This window comes from Pollachius pollachius (assembly GCF_949987615.1).
Source record: "Pollachius pollachius genome assembly, chromosome: 20".
In the NCBI taxonomy this organism is placed as follows: Eukaryota; Metazoa; Chordata; class Actinopteri; order Gadiformes; family Gadidae; genus Pollachius; species Pollachius pollachius.
This window is the reverse complement of record NC_136953.1, coordinates 8796688-8819235: the sequence shown is the minus strand read 5'-3', so window position 1 is coordinate 8819235 and position 22548 is coordinate 8796688. Positions and strand designations below refer to the sequence as shown.

At 44.3% G+C, this 22548-nt stretch overlaps 3 protein-coding genes across 7 annotated transcripts in view; all 3 read right to left on the bottom strand.

Moving 5' to 3' along the window:
- ttc39b (tetratricopeptide repeat domain 39B) overlaps nt 1–8598 on the bottom strand; it is an 11671-nt gene extending 3073 nt beyond the window's left edge. Inside the window, exons 1-16 of the mRNA XM_079757837.1 lie at nt 8392–8598; nt 6883–6917; nt 6481–6585; nt 5750–5881; nt 5354–5430; nt 4880–4947; nt 4676–4740; nt 4428–4533; nt 4151–4216; nt 3863–3971; nt 3393–3460; nt 3040–3099; nt 2101–2262; nt 1118–1209; nt 681–801; nt 324–435 (exon numbers count right to left, since the gene is read on the bottom strand). Coding sequence (XP_079613963.1) covers nt 324–435; nt 681–801; nt 1118–1209; nt 2101–2262; nt 3040–3099; nt 3393–3460; nt 3863–3971; nt 4151–4216; nt 4428–4533; nt 4676–4740; nt 4880–4947; nt 5354–5430; nt 5750–5881; nt 6481–6585; nt 6883–6917; nt 8392–8430 — 1417 coding nt within the window. The 5' untranslated portion in view covers nt 8431–8598. The remainder of the gene's footprint in view (nt 1–323; nt 436–680; nt 802–1117; nt 1210–2100; nt 2263–3039; nt 3100–3392; nt 3461–3862; nt 3972–4150; nt 4217–4427; nt 4534–4675; nt 4741–4879; nt 4948–5353; nt 5431–5749; nt 5882–6480; nt 6586–6882; nt 6918–8391) is intronic.
- Nucleotides 8599–9339: 741 nt separating this feature from the next.
- On the bottom strand, nt 9340–18700 carry LOC307091175 (uncharacterized protein). Of its 5 annotated transcripts, none has more exons than XM_079758094.1 (10): nt 18595–18700; nt 18066–18179; nt 17930–17991; nt 17688–17823; nt 14629–17076; nt 14398–14498; nt 13348–13960; nt 11977–12078; nt 9653–9878; nt 9340–9537 (listed from the first exon to the last, which is right to left on the bottom strand). In XM_079758094.1, the coding sequence occupies exons 2-10, from the start codon at nt 18147–18149 to the stop codon at nt 9518–9520; spliced, it is 3792 nt and encodes a 1263-aa protein (XP_079614220.1). In that variant the 5' UTR covers nt 18150–18179; nt 18595–18700; the 3' UTR covers nt 9340–9517. The 5 variants fall into 5 exon arrangements, with proteins under 5 accessions (XP_079614220.1, XP_079614219.1, XP_079614218.1 ...); XM_079758093.1 differs by having other exon boundaries at nt 18066–18183; nt 18595–18676; XM_079758092.1 differs by lacking the exon at nt 18595–18700 and having other exon boundaries at nt 18066–18353.
- A 539-nt stretch (nt 18701–19239) lies between these two features.
- Nucleotides 19240–21683, bottom strand: wdr55 (WD repeat domain 55; the record flags this gene model as incomplete). Its single annotated transcript, XM_079758106.1, has 4 exons — nt 19240–19953; nt 20334–20603; nt 20752–20858; nt 21174–21683. The coding sequence occupies 4 exons, from the start codon at nt 21681–21683 to the stop codon at nt 19620–19622; spliced, it is 1221 nt and encodes a 406-aa protein (XP_079614232.1). The 3' UTR covers nt 19240–19619.
- Nucleotides 21684–22548: the final 865 nt, after the last annotated feature.

Here is a 22548-nt window from a genome sequence, read left to right as displayed (position 1 = left end):
TTTCATTTGTTTATATGATTAAATAAACAAACAAATCACAATCTATTGTCAATTATTATTGTTAACAGTACATTTTACTAGTATAACTGTTGTATAAAAGCAATATCACACTCAAGGTCGCAATGTTGTCGCTCTATATCAGCGCTGCTGTGATTGCCTCCGGCGCCTACGGCCGAATCACGGCAGCGCTGATATAGAGCGACAACATTGCGACCTCGAGTGTGATATTGCTTAAATAACAGAGATTTTAATTATTGGAAAGATTTAGATTAATCAATTATAATAATGAGGAGGTATGCATTAGCAATATGGTCTGTACTCACTAAGGTTGTTTTTAAGGTGTTCCTCTGCCGTCTCTATGGTAACCAGGAGGGCTTCGGTACAGTCAGGCCTCTTCCCCACGATGGAGAAACCGTTCCATACATACATCATCTCCTAGAGGAGAGAGACAAACAGCGATACAGCAAGAGAGAGAGAGCGACACACACACACACAGCCATAGAGAGAGAGAAAGAGAGAAATATAGTTTACAGGATTAACTTTATTCTGTGTGTGTGTGTGTGTGTGTGTGTGTGTGTGTGTATATATGTGTGTGTGTGTGTGTGTGTGTGTGTGTGTGTGTGTGTGTGTGTGTGTGTGTGTGTGTGTGTGTGTGTATGTGTGTGTGTGTGTGTGTGTACCAGGGCAGGTAGCACCAGGCTAACCGGCTCAGCAGCGTTGTAGCGTCTTGACTTCCTGATGGCAAACTTCTCTGTAGGGATGGACTTCCCTGCCAGCCTCTGCTTCAGACCCTCCACCTTCCTACACACACACACAGACACACACACACACACACACACACACACACACACACACACACACACACACACACACACACACACAGACATCCTCATTATACTGTGGTTGTACTGATGAAGCTCCCAGTTAAACCAGAAGAAGACTGTGGTTGCACCGGTCAGCTCCCAATATAACCAATAGAATACTGCGGTCGTACTGGGCAGTTCCCAGTACTACCAAGAGAAGACTGCAGTTTCTACTGAGCAATTCCCGGTATGACCAATCAGAGACTGTGGTTGTACTGGGCAACATCCAGTAGAACCAGTAGAAGACTGGTTACCTGAAGAGCTGAACCAGGTCCTCTCCAGTCTGCTTCACTTCCTCAGCTGTCATCATGCTCAGGATGGCTGCTTTCTGATACACATAGATAGCCTGGAGGAGATGGAGACAGAGACACAGCAAGGGAAAGATAAGTCATTTCAATTACATGCATATGACATGGTTGTTACTGTCTGATGGGGATGTCCGGTCACACCTTAACAGGAATGAGGCCAACATCCTCCTTCTTAAAGCGGGAGTAAACCACCAAAGATACGAGATACAAAAGAATAGGGAATAACGTAACCATTTGGTTTCATCGGAGCACGTCAGTGGCATTGGCAAACGTTCAGTAAGGACGTCCCACTTGCTCCAGCGGGCTGCACAGCCAATAAAGAAGTACCAACAGTCTTTCACCCCCCTCATATGACCAACTTTATACATTGACATCAAGAATAACTAAACAATCTTTTAAAAAGGATTTTATGAGACGCACCCAGAACAGTTTCCTACCCAAACAAGTGATTTGGCGTCGACCAGTCCTGTAGTGTGTTCCCGGCCTGTGTGTGTGTCTCTAGACGTGTATGTAGTGTGCACAGTTGTACATAAAGCCCTGAACTCAGTCACTAAGTGCACTTTGATACTTAAACCCTTGCCATATTGCACAATACAATTTGTACATCTCCCTTTTTATCTAGTTTTAATTTTATATCTATTTATAATAATTTTCATTTCACAACCCGTGCATATGTAAATACTTGCAATAACTTAACATACTTGCAATAACTTAATAACTTCCTACTTTATCTTTCTTGTGTGTATATATTGCTGTTAAATCTTGTATCATATTTTATTCTATTTTTATTCTATTGCATTTTATTTCTATTTTAAGCACAGGAATACAGAGTATGTCACGCACACATTTCACTGCACGTCCTGTATGAGCATGTGGCAAATGAAACCCTTTGAATCTCTTGATCTGTGAATGTATGCGTGAGTGGGTACCTTGGACCAGCGGCTCTCCTTACACAGCAGGTCGGCGTAGGTGTAGGCCTGCTGCCACTGCTGCCGGTAGGAGTGGCACCACATCAGCTCCCAGTAGCACAGGTGGTGGATCTGCAGCCACTCGTTCTGAGCTGCCAGGCACTCCTCGTACCTGCTCTGGGCCTGGGGGGAGGAGCACACAGGTACGCTCACACCTGCATAGGTACACTGTCCTCACACCTGCACAGGTACGCTCACACCTGCACAGGTACGCTCACACCTGCACAGGTACACTGTCCTCACACCTGCACAGGTACGCTCACACCTGCACAGGTACACTGTCCTCACACCTGCACAGGTACGCTCACACCTGCACAGGTACACTGTCCTCACACCTGCACAGGTAAACTCACAGTTGTATAGGAATAGTATATATGCCTGTCTGTGAAGGACTGTGTATGTTTGTATGTGTGTATGTATGTATGTATGTATGTATGTATGTATGTATGTATGTATGTATGTATGCATGTATTAATGGATGAATGAATGTGTGTATATATATATATATATATATATATATATATATATACAGGGTGCGATTTGTGAAAAAACCAGAGGGGGGGATAATTTTGAGAAACATTTTAAAATGTTTCAAAATGAAGACGGACCCTGTGTATTTTGGTTGTTAATTATTACGATGTAATGGTGAAAATACTTTGGGTGGGGGGATAATTTTTATCCCCACCGAGGATAAAAATAATTCAGCAGAGGGTAGGACGTGTAAACCAGAGGGGGGGATAATCCCCACCATCCCCACCGGCAAATCGCACCCTGTATATATATATGTATGTATGTATTTATGTATGTATGTATGTATGAGTGTGTATATTTGTGTGCCTGTGAGTGAGTATATGTGTGTGTGTGTGTGTGTGTGTGTGTGTGTGTGTGTGTGTGTGTGACCTGTTCAAAGTCTCCTCTGAGAGCGGAGATACGAGCAGTGTAGAAGAGGATGATGGAACCCTGAGAGAAAAAGAGACACAATATATAAATAACCCATATATAAATCCATCACCTATAAGTATACCTTCAGTAACATATATCACCCATGCCGCGAGCGAAAGCCCCTTTAGCCCGGTGATCCAGCCACTATATTTACATTCACATTTACATGTACATTTAGGGCATTTGGCAGACTCTTTTATCCGAAGTGACTTACAATAAGTACATTTGCCAGAAGAAGGTGAAACAACATATTGTTGTGGGTACAGTAAGGTACAGTACAGCCACTCTATAGACCCAGGTGTGAGCCCTACCTTAGGGTATTTCTGCTGGTAGGGTTCCAGCAGAGCCTCTGCCTCGACCAGGTTCCCCTCACCTGTTCCTGTACAACAAGGACACCAGCAACAGGTTGGGACGAGGTGGGAAGGAGGGGATGGGGGGGAGAAGGGACAAGGGAGTAGGTGAGGAGGAAGTGAGGAGGTGACAGAGAGGAGGTGAGGAGGTGAGAAGGAGGAGGAGGGGGAGAGGTGAGAGAGAGGAGGTGAGGAGGTGAGAAGAAGGAGGGGGAGAGGTAAGAGAGAGGGTGGGAGGTGAGGAGGTCAAAAAAGGAGAGGTGAGGAGGTGAGAGGGAGGACGCAGAGAGGAGGTGAGAAGGAGGAGGAGTTGAGGATATGAGGAGGAGGTGAGGAGGGGGAGGTGGGGGTGAAAAGGAGGAGAGTAGGGTGTGAGATGGGGGAGGTGGATCTAGGGAGGAGGTGGAGGATGAGGAGGTGAGGAGAGGTACCCAGGATCAGAGAGACGTAGGTGTGGTAGAAGAGGAGCGTCAGAGCACTGAGGATGGAACGCAGGCTGTGATTGGCTGAGCCCTCCATCAGCTGACTCAGACCAAAGTTCTGCCGAGAGGTGGAGTTAAGAGAGGGAAGGAGTTACAGAAGAAAAGAGAGAGAGGTTAAACAGTGTGCTTGTGTGTGTGTGTGTGTGTGTGTGTGTGTGTGTGTGTGTGTGTGTGTGTGTGTGTGTGTGTGTGTGTGTGTGTGTGTGTGTGTGTGTGTGTGTGTGTGTGTTTAATTACCCTATTCCCTGAGAATCCTATGAACTCCAACAATCTGAGAATCCTTTGTGGCAGGAGGGAAAGCATCTGGGAGAGACAGAGACGATACTTAGTACACACTTTAAAAGTACTTTTTCACTGTATTTACATTTTGGAACAGTAAGAGAGAGCGAGATAGAGAGATTAAGGAACAGTAAGAGGGAGTGAGATAGAGAGAGGCAGAGGAACAGTAAGAGGGAGAGCAAGATAGAAAGAGATAGGGGAACTGAGAGAGAGTGTCAGAAAGCACCAGACCCACCAAATTGAAAGATCCTATGCCGAGTTTGACCCCGCCCTCAAACTGTGTGAACGAATCAGAGCTGGCTGCCTGGTCCTGATTGGCATTTAGCATGTTCTGACATTCCCTGTTGGATCAAACATGTGATCAGATTAATCAGATTAAAATCTGATTACGGCCAGATTGTTTATATTCAGATTGTTTCAAATCTGACGATAATAAAGCTGAATGATCAGAGAATGGATTTGGATTAAAGATGCTGGTCCTACTTGTAGATCTGATAGCTGGTCCTGATCTTTATTCCTCCTTTAATAAAACTGATCATATTTTCATCCTGAGAGAGGGAGACATATATAAACATAGAGATGTGTGTGTGTGTGTGTGTGTGTGTGTGTGTGTGTGTGTGTGTGTGTGTGTGTGTGTGTGTGTGTGTGCGTGTCTGTGTGTGTGTCTGTGTGTGGGTGTGTGCCTACCTGCACAAACGTTAGCGTAGCCTTCTGGAGCAGACACTCAGCATAGCAGAGTTCAGCGTGGATCTCCTCTATAGACAGATACACCAAACATATACTATACTATATATATATATATATATATTATATATACACACACACACAAACAACTCCATAAACACATATAGACAACTATGTCTACACAGACATATACACACAATTATATTGACACATAAACATATATATGTGTGAGTGTGATTGTGAGTCTTTATGTGTTTAGTTTAGTTTATTGGTTTAGTTGAGAGGGACCATGTACAGAACAGCTTCTATACCAGAGCTAGCTGAACAGCTAATTTGCATCTGTGGTCCCTCGGCAGGGTGTTCACAGGACAATAAAACACATACTAAACATATGTGTGTGAGTTTGAGTCTGAGTGTGTGTGTGTGCAGGTGTGAGTGTGAGAGGGTGTGTGTATGTGAGTGTGTGTGTGTGTGCACCTTCAGGAGCTCCTCCATGTGACTGCATGCTGACCAGCTTTGACAGAGAACCAACCACTGAGCTTCTCTTCCTGAACCTGAAACAATAAACACAATTACTAACTAAATTAACTGAGAGACAGAAAGACAGAGAGAGAGAGAGAGAGAGAGAGAGAGAGAGAGAGAGAGAGAGAGAGAGAGAGAGAGAGAGAGAGAGAGAGAGAGAGAGAGAGAGAGAGAGAGAGAGAGAGAGAGAGAGAGAGAGGGGGAGAGATACATGTGAAAATTAACCTTAAATAATACACCGGTATAAATCAATACATACAGTTTGTATATATATATATGAATAAGTATGTCATGTAAGTCAAAATAACCCATAGCAAACTCCAACGCTAGTACACACGCACACGCACTTACTTCTGGCAGGTGTTGAGGGCGTCCTTGATGGTTGCCATGGCGACCTGGATGTCTTGATGTTCAAAAGTCATCGCTGCTTTCATCACTAGGATACTGCTGTAGCCCAGAGCATGGTACATACTGTCTCTATACCTGGAGATCCAGAAATATATATTATTAATACATACATACTATCTCTGTACCTGGAGATCCAGAAATATCTATAATTTATACATTCATACTGTCTATACATGGTTATGTATGTATATATATATATATATATATATATATATATATACATACATATATATATATATACACATACCGAATACATACATACAACCCCTCACTGTCTCTCTACCTGATGTTCCATATATAAATATATATATATATATACACGTCACACACACATACATACACATACATACATACATACATACATACATACATACATACATACATACATACATACATACATACAGTATATATATATATAAACACATTCAAACATCAATATACATTATACACATTATATAAATATACATACATACTGGCTCTATAGTTGGAAATCTATATACATGCACATCATACACACATACACACTGTATCTTTACCTGAGGATCCATGTATATATACACATTATATAGACAAACAAACTGTATCTATATTTGGCTATATACATACAAATACAAACTTATAAACTAAACTATATCTGGTTAGGGTTACCATGGCAATGTATATATTAGGGTTACCATGGTTTCAGCAGCTCCAGGGCTTCATTAAACTTGTTGTTGAGGACCAGATTGAGAGCACACTGTGTCTCCTGTATGGCTGTACGCAAGTCCATTTGACCAGCGCTGAAAACACACACACACACACGCACACATGCAGACAGACAGACAGACAGACAGACAGACAGACAGACAGACAGACAGACAGACAGACAGACAGACAGACAGACGCAGTAATGCACACAAACACACACAATATACAGGTTTGTATATCAGAGAGAGATTTTATTGGATTAACTGTAATATAACTGTTATTAACACTGTTGAGGACCTTTTGGAACAAATTAGGTATTTTACCTGTGTGTGTGTGTGTGTGTGTGTGTGTGTGTGCGTTTGTGTTTGTGTGTGTGAGCGTGTACTCACACGGGTATTCGCTCAAAGGCATCTTCAAAGCACTCCTGGAAATGAGAAGAAACACATTAGATGGGCTGGCATGTGACCTTTGACCACGGTTAAAACACATCGGATTATGATCAAGATCACAAGATCACAAGATCACTTGATCATGACCTGTTTATTTGTCATATCAACACCTAATTCAGGTTATGATTCAATCACTTCATAAAGCGTATGCACCAAAAGGTCAAAGATTAACACCCGCACAGAAACAGCAGATTCCCCAGATAAACAAGTTCTGTGTTTACACATCATGTATACTACTTTAAGCTTAATAGATCTACAATGGCTCGCTGTTGAGCATGCATTGCGATCGGCGACTAGACGTCTTTCATTGTAGATCTCATGAGAGGATATTCAAGGCCCCAGATCAACACAACACTAAAACAAGTCTAGGACCGGTTAAGCCATTGCAAATAGATCTCGTAAAACGTGGTTTGATTTAGGACGTGGAAAAGGACCTTCATGTCTTCCTTCAGAAGAGTTTATCTGTGAAAGTCAATGCACCAATTGTATAATAATATAATAGTAAATATGTGGTGTTTACTTGTACTTTTTTTATTATTTCTTTTGTTTGTAATTAGGACAAACAAAATGATTTACCATTGATATTGTTTTAAGGATGAATGTGTGTGTGCGCGTGTGTGTGTGTGTGTGTGTGTGTGTGTGTGTGTGTGTGTGTGTGTGTGTGTGTGTGTGTGTGTGTGTGTGTGTGTGTGTGTTGTCTGTGACTCTCTGTGACTGTCTGTCTCTCCCTCTAATGAGTGAAATGCTGGACTATCAGGTCTGTTATTAAGACGCATTCACGAAATTCCAGAGACAAGTGACCAGCCATTGTCCGACATTGAGACAGAGGGGGGAGAGAGAGAAAGAGGGAGAGGGAGAGGGGGAGAGCAAGGGAGATAGATACTGCAGGATAATGTAAAGTAGTTTTCTTATGTGGCTCAAGACACACCTGCAGATTCCAGGTCATTCACCTGACTAGTAAGACTGACACACCCACACACTCACACGCACGCACGCACGCACGCACGCACACACACACACACACACACACACACACACACACACACACACACACACACACACACACACACACACACACACACAGTTTCAGGAGATTCTCTTGTGACACCAGTGAGCTCATCAATTAGTCAAGAACCCATCAGATACCGAGTAATATACACACACACACACACAGTGTTTACACAGCCAGTTTATCAGCAGCCGAATGGTGTGTGTATGCTTTAAGCTAAAGCAGAATTGAATAGATGATGGTTGCTATGGCTCCCGTGGTGTCTACGTGGTAACCCCCTGGTGGTTAACCAGACAACACGTAAGAGAAAGTAGATATATGGTTACTGTGTACAGAGGCTAGCGAGAAGTGGAGTGTGTGTGTGTGTGTGTGTGTGTGTGTGTGTGTGTGTGTGTGTGTGTGTGTGTGTGTGTGTGTGTGTGTGTGTGTGTGTGTCTCACCTCGTCCTCTCCAGCCGCTCCGTTGCCTACGTGTGCCATGGTGCAGCTATCAGAGTAGATCCTGATCGACTATAGCGGGGATATCAGAGACCCATAGTGAGCACCACTTCCTCATCAATAACACAAGACGAGACGCTCGGCGCGCGCCCTCTACGGCCGGACAATGTGGCCTCACAGTCCCTTCCGTGGACGTTGACGTTCAACACACACTCACACCTTCCACAATCCTTTCTAGCTTCCTCCTTTCACTCCGCCCCCTGAGAAAGCGAGGATTTCAGGATGTGCGTGTGCGTACTGCAGTAAATGCCGTGTGGAGTCCTCCTGTCCTCAATTTCACTCAAATACTCAGAGGTACAGGTAGAACGCGTGCGTGGAGTGACTTTGCGTGATTCAGTCTCGACAGTGTGTGTCTGGTTTGTGTGTAAACTGTGGCCGATCACGTGACCCGACTCTATTTATAGCTCCAGTGGATGGAAACATTTCACAGGCCACGTCACAGACCACCCTTGAAAAATGGTTCGACGACTGACCACTATACACAGACACACAGACACACACACACACAAATCCCTATACTATTGAATTAACGAACGGAACAGGACAATACTGAATGATTCCCCATAACAAACCCAAGTTGAGTGAACTCAATGTTTACATCCTTGCTCTGGCCTAACTAAACCACCAGCACCATGTCTTTCCTAGTGAGGATGAGGTACCTCATCGTACATCTATCAATACATCCATGTGTGCGGACCAGCGCACCTGACCTTCCCCGAACGGGCCACTAGAGGGCGACACGATGACGCTGCTGTTCATTATGGTCCAAAGCGAAACAATACAATCCCCACAGAAACGAAAGAATCACATAAAAGTAGTTGATGAATACAGTCTCAAATACACGTGACACAAGAACAAATAGAAAATACCAGGCAGTTTATCAAAACTGCTTTTATTTTGAAAGTAAGATGCTATGATAAAGAAGGGTACCAACCTTGTTCAAATAAACTAAAAGTATAAAGTATAAACGGAAACACACTCAAACTATACATGTAAGCAAAAAACATGTTAATTCAGGAAATATTCAACTGCAAGAACATTCAATCAGAGTTCATACATTCCACATGGTTCAGGAAGCATCCATTGGACCTGCAAACACAGACACACACACACGAGAGGTTAATGCACCTGTGTCTGTCTCACAATTACAGACAGCATAAAATACAAAGAAAAGCTATTGAGACAGACGGACATATTTTACAACCTTGTGTTTGAATGCTCTGCACCTCCTCTTCTCCATCCGCCCCTCTCTTCCTCCTCTCCTCCTCCCACCTCTGCTTCTCCTCCCTCTCCCTCTCCTGGAGGAGTGAGTGGAGGTAGGCCTGGCTCAGCACCTCCTCTCCCTCCCCCAGCAGGAAGGAGTTCTTAAAGCGACAGTACAACATGGACGCCTTGTCCATCACAGCCTGGCACGCTCTGTAATATCGCATCTACAACACATGAAAATATATGTCAATATATATACAAATATATCAAGATCCTCTACTCCACCCTCCAAGAACTGGCAATATCAGGCTCTGCACTGTCCGTGTTCCCATCCTACCTTCTGGATCGCACTTCCAGGGTAACCTGGAAACAATCTGTGTCTGAACCTTGTAGTCGTACTACTGGTGTCTCTCAGGGTTCTTTCCTTGGTCCCATCCTATTATCTCTGTAGGCCAGGTCACTGGGTTCTGTCATTCATTCCCATGGCATTTCCTATCACAGCTATGCAGAGGACACACAACCAATTCTGTCTGTGGTGTCGAATTGTGTGTCTGGCAGACATCTCTGGATATCGACACACCAACACAGCTCCATCTGGACAAGACTGAGCGGCTCTTCCTTCCAGGGAGGGAATCTCCCATCCACCAACTGCTCATCAATATTGACTACACTGTGGTGCCAGGCGACGCGGACCGCAAGCAACCTGGGCGGGTCACTGGATGAGCAGCTGCCAACATAAGACCCCACCAATCTTCTGTCTCAGACTGAAAATTCATCTGTTGGGGCTGCATCTTGGCCCATGAATAGGAATTCTCTTTTTCATGTCTCCATTATCACACTTATTACACTCACTTTTTTCACACTTCACAATTATTTCATGAATTTTATGCACTCCAGGATTCTTTCACTTTTGGGTTGCATCTACGTTTTTGAACAAATTTATTGAGTCGCTTTGGACAAAAGCATCAGCTATATAAATGTTAAGGTAATGTCCATCCCAGCCTGACATGCTCTGTAGCAGCACATCTTAAATACACAGATATATATATATATATATATATATATATATATATATATATATATATATTAGTGCTGTCAAGCGATTCAAATATTTAATCACGATTAATCGCATTAATGTCATAGTTAACTCGCACATTTTTTTCTATTCTAAATATCCCTTGATTTCTTGCTGCTAGCCTTTAAGTGAGATCAGAGAGTGTTGAGAAGGACAGTAAGAAGAGAGACCCGCAGTGGTAGGCCTATCGTGAAACGTCAATAGCCCAGGCTTTTATTTGTTTCAATCACAGAACTTTCGAACAAAACTCTTGCTCAGCATAGATGGGAAATACTTTAACATTTATTATTTAAACCAGTATGAATATTCCTACCGTACGTAGGCCTATACACATTACCAGGCTATCGAATAACGCCTACACACACACACACACACACACACACACACACACACACACACACACACACACACACACACACGGTGGTGGAGTGGTAATCGGGAATGTCGGGAGAATTCCCGGTTGGCCGTTAACGTTTCGGGGCTGTCGGGCTGATTACTGCGGGATAACAATGTTGCGTTTATAAAAGTTCCTTGCAGCGCCGTCCGGCAGCCTGAGCTGTGCGCCGAACCTCTCACTTACTCAACAGACGCAACGTCGATTTTGTCTAGAGGGGAGTAACTGAGCGGCCCCTCCCGAAGTGGTACAGCCCAGGTGGGCCTTGAACTGCGATTGGTCAGAAAGACGTGACAGCATTGAACTCTCGTGCAGGCTCGAACAGAGTGACACACAAACACACGCACACACACACACACTTTTAAGGAGTTTTTCATATGCTCCGTATCCTTGCTTGCCCCAACAAGTTTGTGCGGCGTGCTTGTTGTTTTGTTTCCGGTGTAGCTAGATCTGGTATGGTGTGTTAGTTTTTCTAACGTGACTAGCTGTTGACAGCAGGTGAAAATACTACAACGTTTGCCAAGCCAAAAGAGCGTTAATCGCTCGATAAATAAATTAACGCCGTTAAAATTGGTTTGCGGTAACGCCGTTAATAACGCGTTAAACTGACAGCACTAATATATATATATACACACACACATACATACATACATACATACATACATACATACATACATACATACATACATACATACATACATACATACATACATACATACATACATACATATATATATATATATATATATATATATATATATATATATACACATACACATATACACACACACAAAAATAGACACGTTATATGCAAAATACATCGAAAGATATGTGTATTTCCGTGTGCTTGTACCTTCCGCAGTGTAGACACAAGCTCACTGTGCTTCTGAACGTGACGAGACGTCACATAGAGCATGCTGAGCTGGTCCAACGCAGACACACACCTGGACACATCCTGCACACGTGCAATGTAAAATAAATACAGTTACTATATACACAGCCAGACAGACACCTAGGGATAACCTGCAGAAGAACAGGAAAACAGAGACACATCTCTTCAAGGTAGAATTAATACAGTTAAAATGAATGTTTTTCCCCGTCTCAATTTCCTTTTCTTTATGCTACCACTCTGCCCCCCTCCAAATTATTTCAAAGACCTTCACCCCATGATTTCCAGTTTTATTTGGGATGGGAGACGGCCTAGGGTTCGTTTGACTACACTGCAACGACCCAAACTGCTGGGGGGTTTGGCAGTACCGAACTTTGAACTTTACTGTTGGTCTTTTCAGATCAGAGCACTCAGCACATGGGTTGACCCACAGTCCAACACTGCATGGAAATTGATTGAAGCTGCTAAGATATTACCACACAAACTACAAGAAATCCTATTCTCTAGCATAACAAACAAAATAATTAAAAATAATTTTGGGCCCATCATTGCAAACGCTATACAGGTGTGGAAGAACGCAGAACGTTGGATGGGCGCCCCTTCTAAATTCTGAATACACCACTATGGCGTAATCCGAGGTGATTATGCGGTAACAAGCCATTCCATCAACCATCTTGGTCATCTCTTGGAGTGCATACGTTAGGTGACATATATAACGCTCAAGGTCTTTACTCTATACAAGACTTAAGAACACCCTTTTCTCTTCCTGCGTCCTCTTATTTTGTTAACTTTCAGCTAAGATCTGCCTTAAAAACGTATTGAGTTCCCTGGAATTCTCCTCTCCCCTCACATCCCTTGTTACGATGGATTGCACCATTAACGGGCAGATCTTCTGTCTCCTTAATATATAATTCACTGATTCAGCACAGGACCAAGGCTTTACCAGTTGAATCCATATGGAGCAGGGAGCTGGGGGGTTTGAATATAAACTTGGATGGGGAGAGAATTTGGTGCAACTTAAGTATGACTTCTAAGAACCTAGCTCACCAACTAATTCACTTCAAAACCATACACAGGGCCTACATCACACCCTATAAGATATTTCAGATGAAATTGCAGACTACTTTCAACTGTCATATATGTAACACTGCTTCACCCGGATCATTCTTACACATGTTTTGGGATTGTCCGGTTATCTCTAAGTTCTGGTTTCATGTAAACTCAGTTTTAGCGGATATACTTGATATTTTTTTTAAAAAGAAAAGAAAAACAGAGACAGACGGGCAGAGAGAGACGAAGAATCTGACTGACAAAGGGACACACAGACAGACTTACAGGGCTGTCTGACTTGAGGGCGATGCGCAGGTCGCCATGGATACGGTGCAGCGTGGAGTCCAGCAGCGTTCCTCTGGTCTCCCCAACACTCTGCTGCTCAACTACATCACCCAGCATGCCTTGCAGCTCCGCTCCGCCCTCCGCCATCCTCTCCTCCTCCTTCTCCTCTGCCTTCTCCTCTGGGCGGGTAGTTCTCCTCTTCCTCTGTGGTGGCTTCACCTCCTCCCTCTCCCCCTCCTCCTCCGCTACCCCTGCGCCTCTCTTGCTCCTCCTCCGGTCTTCCTGTGGTTCAGACTCCTGTTTCCCCGCTGGGCTCCTCCCTCTCCCGCCTCCTCCTCTCCCTCCTCCTCGTCCTCTCCTTCCTCCTCTTCTCCCTCCTCTACTCCCTCTGATGCCCTGACTCTCGTCCTTCTCCTCTTTCCTCCCCCCCTCCTCCCTCGTCTCCTTCCTCCCCTCCTCCGCCTCTCTCAGCTCCTCATGAGTGAGTGTCCGGTCCCGGACAGGTGTGGACCGCCTCCGTCCCCTGCCGCGTGCTGATTGGCTCGGTGTTGTGGTCGCTGACCTGCTGCGGAGCCTCTCGACCTTTCTCACCCGCTGACCCAGACGGCTCCACCTGGAGGAAACACAAGTGACCTTATCATGACGTCGTCATCGTGTGTACGTCACAGGGGTCCATAGAGTCCCAGAGGAAGTATCGAGACTTTGTCTATGGATGCAACGTAGTGCCGATATATACAAATACACAATGTATAGGAATGGCCCGAATACATAGGGCCGCTCCTATACGTCTACATACATTTCAAGCATTTAATATTCAGAAGAATAGAATTCATCCCATGTATATTTCCCTGCCCGAATCTGAGCGGGCGGAGACCACAGCTGCAAAATTAGTACTTATCAACTCCACTCTTCTTCCATGTCAATGGATGTAATGTAGTGGCTAGATATGATAGAGCATAGAGTCCATGTCTATTGATGTAATGTAGTAGACTAGAGTATGGAGTCCATGTCTATTGATGTAATGTACAGTAATACAGTATAGAGTCTCACGTGGTTTCCTTCCTCCTGCCTCCTCTTCCTCTCCTGGTGGTGATCAGACCCCGCAGAGAACGCAGCACATTCTCTCTCCTGACAGCTAGACGCTGCTGCCGCTTCACACACACACACACACACACACACACACACACACACACACACTTTACACAGTGCCTGTGAGGCAACAAGGGCACAAGGGAAGGAGACAAGGCAAGGAGTCAGGAAGACATTGAGAGGTGAACTCACCTGCTGGTCCTCTTCAACGATGGACTTCTCCTTTACCTCGGTCGGCTCAACTCTTCCATCTTCCTTCTTTCCTTCCGTGTTCTCTCCTTCTTCCTGTTCCACCTCTCTCCTCCTCTTCCTCATGGGAGTAGTACCATGACTACTAGAACCACTAGGTCCATCGGACTGGGGAGCTGAAGTGGTGGAGCTGCGTGTGCGTCGGACTTGGGGTTCAGCAGCGACTTCAGATGGAGCTGTCGGGCTGGTTGTCTCTCTGGGTGTGGGGGCTGTCGTGGTTTGAGGTTTAGTAGCGTCTTCAGTGACAGATGGAGCTGTCGGGCTGGTTGTCTCTCTGGGTGTGGGGGCTGTCGTGGTTTGAGGTTGAGTAGCGTCTTCAGTGACAGATGGAGCTGTCGGGCTGGTTGTCTCTCTGGGTGTGGGGGCTGTCGTGGTTTGAGGTTGAGGCGTTTGGTCTGCAGTCTGATCAGCGGTTGGACCAGCACCCGGTATGGAACTGCTTGCCAGTTCAGCTGGGGTGACTTTGGTAGCTGTGATGGCATCAGTTAATGGAGCAGAGCTCCTTGTAGCTTTCGCTTGGGTTGATTGGCTAGCATTACTTGTAGTAGCATCGGTTAAAGGAGTAGAGCTTCTTGTAGCTTTAGCTGTGGCTGGAAGGCTAGCGCTAGCTGTTGTTCTATCGGTTAGTGGAGTAGAGCTCCTTGTAGCTTTAGCTAGGCTTGAATGGTTAGCGTTAGCTATTGGGGCATCGGTCAACAAACTAGAGCTCCTTGTAGCTTTAGCTCGGCTTGGTTGGCTTGCACTAGCTGGGGTCGCATCGGTCAAAAGAGCGGTGCTTATTGTAGCTTTAGCTTGGCTTGGTTGGCTAGCATTGGCTGTGATAGCATCAGTTAAAGGAGTAGAGCTTCTAGTGACTTTAGATGGGCTTGGTTTGCTAGTGATACCTTCAGTTAACGGAGTAGAGCTTCTTGTAGTTTTAGCTCGGCTTGGTTGGTTAGCATTAGCTGGGATAGCATCAGTTAGAGGAGTAGAGCTCCATGTAGCTTTAGCTCGGCTTGGTTGGCTAGTGTTAGCCGTGGTAGTATTGGTCAAATGAGTAGCACTTATTGTAGCTTTAGCTGGGCTTGGTTGGCTGTCATTAGCTGGGATAGCATTGGTTAAAAGAGTAGAGCTCATTTCAGCTTTAGCTATGCTTGGCTGGCTAGCGATTGCTATGGTGCTATCAGTTAATAGAGCAGAGCTCCTTGTAGCTTTAGCTAGGCTTGGTTTGCTAGCATTAGAAGTGGTAACAATGGTTAAAGGAGAAGTGCTTCTTGTAGCTTTAGCTAGGCTTGGTTGGATAGCATTGGCTGTGGTAGCATCGGTTGAAGGAGTAGAGCTTCTTGTAGCTTTAGCTAGGCTTGGTTGGATAGCATTGGCTGTGGTAGCATCAGTTGAAGGAGGAGAGCTTCTTGTAGCCTTAGCTAGGCTTGGTTGGATAGCATTGGCTGTGGTAGCATCAGTTGAAGGAGTAGAGATTCTTGTAGCTTTAGCTAGGCTTGGTTGGCCAGCGTTAGTTGTGGAAGCATCGGTCAATGGAGCAGAGCTCCTTGTAACTTTAGCTGGGCTTGATTGGCCTGTTTTAGCATTGCTGACATTAGGTAGATGAATAGAGATGGTAGCAGGTTTCGCTGGTGTTGCTTTGGTGGTGTTCACTAACGCATCAACAGAAGCATTAGTTAATTGAGCAGAGCTCCTAGTGACTTTAGATGGGCTAGGTTTGCTAGAGATAGCTTCAGTTAACGGAGTCGAGCTCCTTGTATTTTTTGCTAGGCTTTGTTGACTGATGTTAGCCGTGGTAGCTTCAGTTAAGGGGGCAGAGCTCCTTGTAGCTTTAGCTGGGCTTGGTTTGCTAATATTGGCTGTGGTAGCCTTGGTTACAGGAGTAGTGCTCCTTGTAGCTTTAGCTGAGCTTAATTGGCTAGCTTCAGCTGTGGTAGCATTTGTTAAAGGAGGAGAGTTTAGAGGGAATTTAGCTGGGCTTGGATGGCTAGTTTTTCCAGTGGTTGCTTCAGTTAGGGCCGCAGAAACGCCAGGAGGTTTGGCTGGCAAGACTTTAATGGCCTTATGCTCTGTTTGAGGGCTACTAGCGTTTTTCAAACTGCGCGTGCGTCGGACATTAGGTTGAGTAATGTCTTCAGTGACAGATGTAGCAGTCGTTGAGGTTGTCTCTCTTGGTGTGGGGGCTTTCGTGGTTTTAGATTTTGGTGTTGCAACAGCTTTTTTACCAGCACCAGGTTTGGAGCTGCTAGCAGGTCCAGCTGACGTGGGTTTCGTGGTTTCAGCAGGAGTGTCAATAGAAGCAGACCCACTAGCAGGTTCAGCTGGGCTTCGTAGTGGACGCCTGCCCCCCCGATTAGGGCTTTTCTGTGGAGCAGGATCCTTCCCCGTTGGAGCTTTAGGAGAACTTGTCTTCAGAAAAGAACAAGCAGACAGACGGTAAGACAGGGCGACAGAAACACATGGAGACAGACATAAAGAGATATGGACAAGGAGACAGACATACAGAAAGACGGACAGAGATACAGAGAGATGTACAGCGACAGAGAGACAGACGTACAGAGAGACAGATGTAGAGATATAGACATACAGAGAGACAAACTTACAAAGAGACAGACATACAGAGACAAACGTACAGAGAGATAGACATACAACGAGACAGACGTCTACTCATAGTTGCATTATTTCTTTGTTTGCCATGCCAACATAGCTCTTCTCAGTTGACAAAAATGATGGGGAGATAGACAGAGAGTAAGACAGAGTGAAATGAACAAACTGAGGGAGAAGGAGTGAAACAGACAGTGAAACAGCGTGAGTGAAACAGAGACAGAGGGAGAATGATTGAAACAGAGTGAGACAGACAGACAGAAAGAGACAGAGGGAGAAAGATTGAAACAGAGTAAAAAAGACAGAGAGACAGATGAACAGACTGAGACAGAATGCGACAGAGAGAGGGAGAGAGAGATTGAGACAGACAGTGAGAGACAGAGACAGATAAAGCTAGGGAGAGAGTGAGACGGTACCTTGTGTTTACTTTCAACACCTGGTGTGTTTTGGATCTCCCACATGCCTTCTGTGAATCCTCTGATCCGCACCCCTTTGCCATATTTGGCTTGATTCCCAGCATAAGGTACCACTTTGTCCCGCAGAACCAGACCACTGGATCAGCGACGGAGAGTTTTCAAAAACACTTTATTTTATAAAAACATGTCAGATGGTGAGAGACAAAATCTTTAATTTGCAGTATCATCTCATTTAAACTCACATTTGGTGGGTCCCGAAGAAGAACACACCAATCATTTTCTTGGTTACATCGTTACTGCAGACCTGCATACAATCACGGTAGTCAAGTAAGTAAGTAAGTAAGTAAGTAAGTAAGTGAGAGTGTTTGTGTGTCTTACCCGAGCAGGCCAATGGGGGAAGCCCCTCATCTTGGCAAAGACGAGGTCTCCCAGTTTGTATCTGTTCGATGCTCCTCCGGCCATGGCTGCAGTCAGGTTCAGAACGTCTACAGCCTGGCTTTAGCCCATACACACGTTAGACTTTCTATAATTTATAGTCAGAAAACCATACAATGGACATGGATACAATTTAAAGGATGGTTTGGAACCGTTAGTAGCGTTACACTGGTATGTAACATACCAACATAATAACATTTATTCCTGTTAATATAATGTTCATGATTTATGTATTAATTTAGCTAGGCACAGCTGTCCTGATCCATTCATAACGGCTAGCGTTACCGTATGTGTGTCTGTGTGGTGAGTTTCACTATTACCACTACTTTCGTGTAGCTCATTGTTGACATACAAACCCACATACACACACTAAGGACACGACCGGAACTCTACTGAATATTAAGAAATATGAATTTATTAGATTTCAGATTATCCGGATAAAAAAAAGCCTAAAAGCACACTTATAAATTACCTGAATTTCACAGAACACTCCCTTTAAAATCCTAAAATGAACACGCCGTGGGACTCTTAATCCATCAGTGATGCTAAATAGCTAATACAGTGCGCGGCCATATTGCATTAGATCGTCACGTGACAACATAATGGCGGGTACGGGATGCTGTGTTCAAGGCGGATGGGAGTAATTATTATCTGGTCCCAGTCTTTATATGCCCTGGATTACACATCGTTTGTTGATTTAAATGATCATTTTTCATGTCAAGAGTTTGACCGTTTATTGTGCAATTATTCAGTTAATGGCTGTAGAGAAAACACATTGAAAAAGACTACATGTCTCCTATGTGCCGTCACGCTCCCTACGACTGGCGTGAACAAGGCCGACAATCTTCCCATCGGCATAACTAAACTCTCCACACGCCCCGAATGGTTTTCACGTCTTTCGACGCTTCTATCCTCCCCTTGGAAAAAACCTAACATTATCAAACTTCAAGAAAATGTTTATTTTTCTTTGCATGAAAAATTATCCGGATTACACACATTATTATGTGTGTAATCCGGGGCATATAAATAAAATAATTACTTTCTCTCCATTGAAAGCCATTCATACTTTTCAATCTCATAGGTCTCATGGACTCTACCGGAAGGTGCATGTCTTCGCAACTCTAGGACTTTGTCTCCTAATACAAATTACGTTATCCTTGTAGGTTGCAGCCAAAGTACAAGAATCCCAAAAATATAAAAGTGAACCCTGTGTATTTTCCGTCGACATATTTTGATACCTGCACAACCATTTGCATACAAAGTCATATTTCAAATCTCAAATTCTCCTTTATTCAGAAACATAAACGTATTTAAACCATATCATGGTTTTTTTCCACACACATGTGCCTCCGTTGCTGTAGTATACAGCAAGGTACAATCAGCTTTGTACAATCCAACAACGGCACAGACCTTTGTGATGTCCCTTAGAGACCTTGAGGTCCGGAACCGTCAAGAGAAGGGCCGTTGCTATGGCAAAGTTCTCCAGGATCCTAAACCTTAATCACTGCCACTATCACTATCATCCTCCTCGTCGTCTTCCCCCTCCACCTCTTCCATCTTCTCTGGTTCTTCCACCAGTCCATTGAAAAAGTCATTCCCACCCAGCGCTTTGTTACTCAGTGACGCAAGGCGCCCGTCTCTCTTCTTGCGCTTGCGGTAGTCGTTCACCGTCATGGCAGGGAGCTTGGAGATGTCCCAGAACTTGATGAGCTGGTCGTGGGCGCAGCTTGCCAGGAAGTGGACGTCTCTGGACTTGGCGATCTGTTCTATGGGCTCTCCGACATGCTGACCGAGACAGCCGATGACGCGGTTAGGCATCACGTTGATGGCCCTGAGGACCACAGACATCACAAGATATTAGGCTAGTATACAATTAGGCAAGGCAACTTTATTCATATAGCACTTTTCATACACTAGACACACTCAGTGTATCTGCCTCACATACAAACATCGTCATACAATAAAATTAAATAATAAAAAAGAATAGATAAGTTAAAAGTAATAAAATAATATAGTAACGTAAAATAAAATAAAGGCAAAGTAAAAAAAAATGCATTGTAGAGGGTGCATTGTATTCAATATTTCGCAGAAAGCTAAAGCTTTATTAATCTTTTATGTGAGAATGTTTTGACGGGAGATTCCTAGCCAGCACAACACCGAATGTGAACGTTTGGTGTGTGGACTGACGACCGGTCTCCGGGAACTACCGACCGTATGTAGCCGTCCATTGAGGCCGTGCACATGATGCTGTCCGTCACGGGCACGATGCAGTCCACCGACTCGGCCTTCACGGCGAAGCGGTCGCTGGTGGCGCCGAAGCCGTTCCAGTTGAAGATGTAGATGGTTCCCTCGCTGGAGCCACACACCACCTTCCTCCCCCTTTTCATCACCGCAACAGAGGTCAAGTCCCCGCTCTGAAACTCTGAAAGCAGCTCGAAGCGCCGCCTCTTGAGATTGAACACGCCCATGGTGCCGTCGCCGCTGTTCAAACAGACACAGGATTAACCATCAAGATCTTACCAAGTCTTATTTTAATTACATTAAGTAGCATTAGCTAGCTAACCGGGAGGTAAGTATAATGATATAGCAGTATCCAGCTAGGCTGGCATCGAGTGTATTTATGGAGTACCTGGCAGTAAGTAGGATTTTCTTAGCCTGGTCCACAGCTAAACTGCTGATGTAGTCTTCATGGTGTTTCAGGTCCATAAATGCGGAGCCCTTTCTAAGGTCCCACGCCTGCAACAGTAAAACATCAAGTCTAGAATTAAAACATGCAAATCTTTCTTATATCACAGGTATGACTGATAAAGCTCAGTTAAACAATGCATTGAAGGGTTGGGTACGGTATTGTGTTATAGAGTTAGAGATAGTGTTGTGTAGGGATGAGGTTATAAAGTTAGAGTTAAGTTATGCATTAGGTTATGGCTAGGGTCAGGTATGTGGTTGTATTGTATGGGCTAGGGTGGGTTAGGTATTATTATTATTATATGGTCAGGATTAGGTTATAACGGGGGGGATGTAGTATATAAGGGCTATAGGTGTATACGGTACCTTTACAGTACCTCCATCGTCCCCGGTAGCCAGGATGTTTTCATCAACGACCAGTAGCGTGTTGATGGGTGCACTGTGCGCTTTCTGGATGCGCGTCACCAACTTGCCCACTTCTACGTCCATCATATGCACGCACTTGTCTTTAGAGACGCTGAACAGCTTCTCACCATCACCGGAGAAGGCTATCTCTCGGCATGACTTCAGGTGGTGACCAGAGGACCACAGCTCCTTGTTCTCACCCTCCGTGCACGAATAGCAATAGGCGTAAATGTCCCCGTCGAGATCCCCAAAGGCCAGGATATCTCTGCTGGGGTGAAACGCCAATGTGTTCGAGATTGCCTCAAGTTTAATGTCCTCCGGAGTTTCCCGGATTCTTGGTTCTTGCGTTTCGTCTTCGTCATCGTCATCTTCGTCTGTGTTAACTTTAGTATCGTCTGAAGTATTTTCTGTGGTATGTGTACAATGTTCGGCTAAATTCGAGATTTCAACGTGCTCTAAGGGAGCCGCCATGATGTTGTTCTGCCTCTTCTTCGAGGAGCTTTATTGTAATGCAGTTTGGTGTATAGCGCCCTCTATGGACTCATGTCAGCTAGTTATGCATAAGTGATTACATTGTTGTTTTACTTCTACTGTGAATGCTCTGGCTGAGCTACTGGGTGTTTCTGTTGAGATGTCAGTTATTCAATAAAAGCATCAACATTTAACTGTTCAATGTCGTAATATGACCAAACTAAACCATATCAATGTATCTCAAAGTAGTTAGAGTAATATGGTTTAATGTTAATGTCACAATATGTTAACTATCAATCTATAATAATATTGCAATCTGTTCACTAGACCCTCTGTGTCTTGAGACCCAATGTTTGAGAGATCTCCGTCCAGACAGAGGCACGTGGATTGAGAGACCATCTCCATCATTGTTTTTCAACTTATGGTACGCGTACCAGTCTTGGTAGTGTGGGTACTGCATGGTGGTATTAGGATTATATTGTTGAAACAGGCAAAAGAGTAATAGAAAAAAAAAAGATATGTATATAATTGAAAAAAACAATAATAAATATTGTTAAAATAGTAAATACAGCATTCTACTTATTAAAATAAGCCTTGTGCATTCTATCGTGTTTTCCATTGAATGGTTTTCTATCGTTGTTTTGTGGCATTTTGGTTTGCTAAATATTTTGCACATAATGTAGCTCATGAGAAAAGATCCTGTCCTCTTAAGTTATGGAAAAGTTAAGGAACCAAAAGCCCTGACCAAAGGGTGTTTGTGAAGATTGAGAGTCAAACTGCGCTGGAAGCCTCCCAGTGGTTGGACCATTTCACTCAGAGTCGCACTAGGGAACATTTAGTTAGCAGCCGGGTCCACAAAAACGAA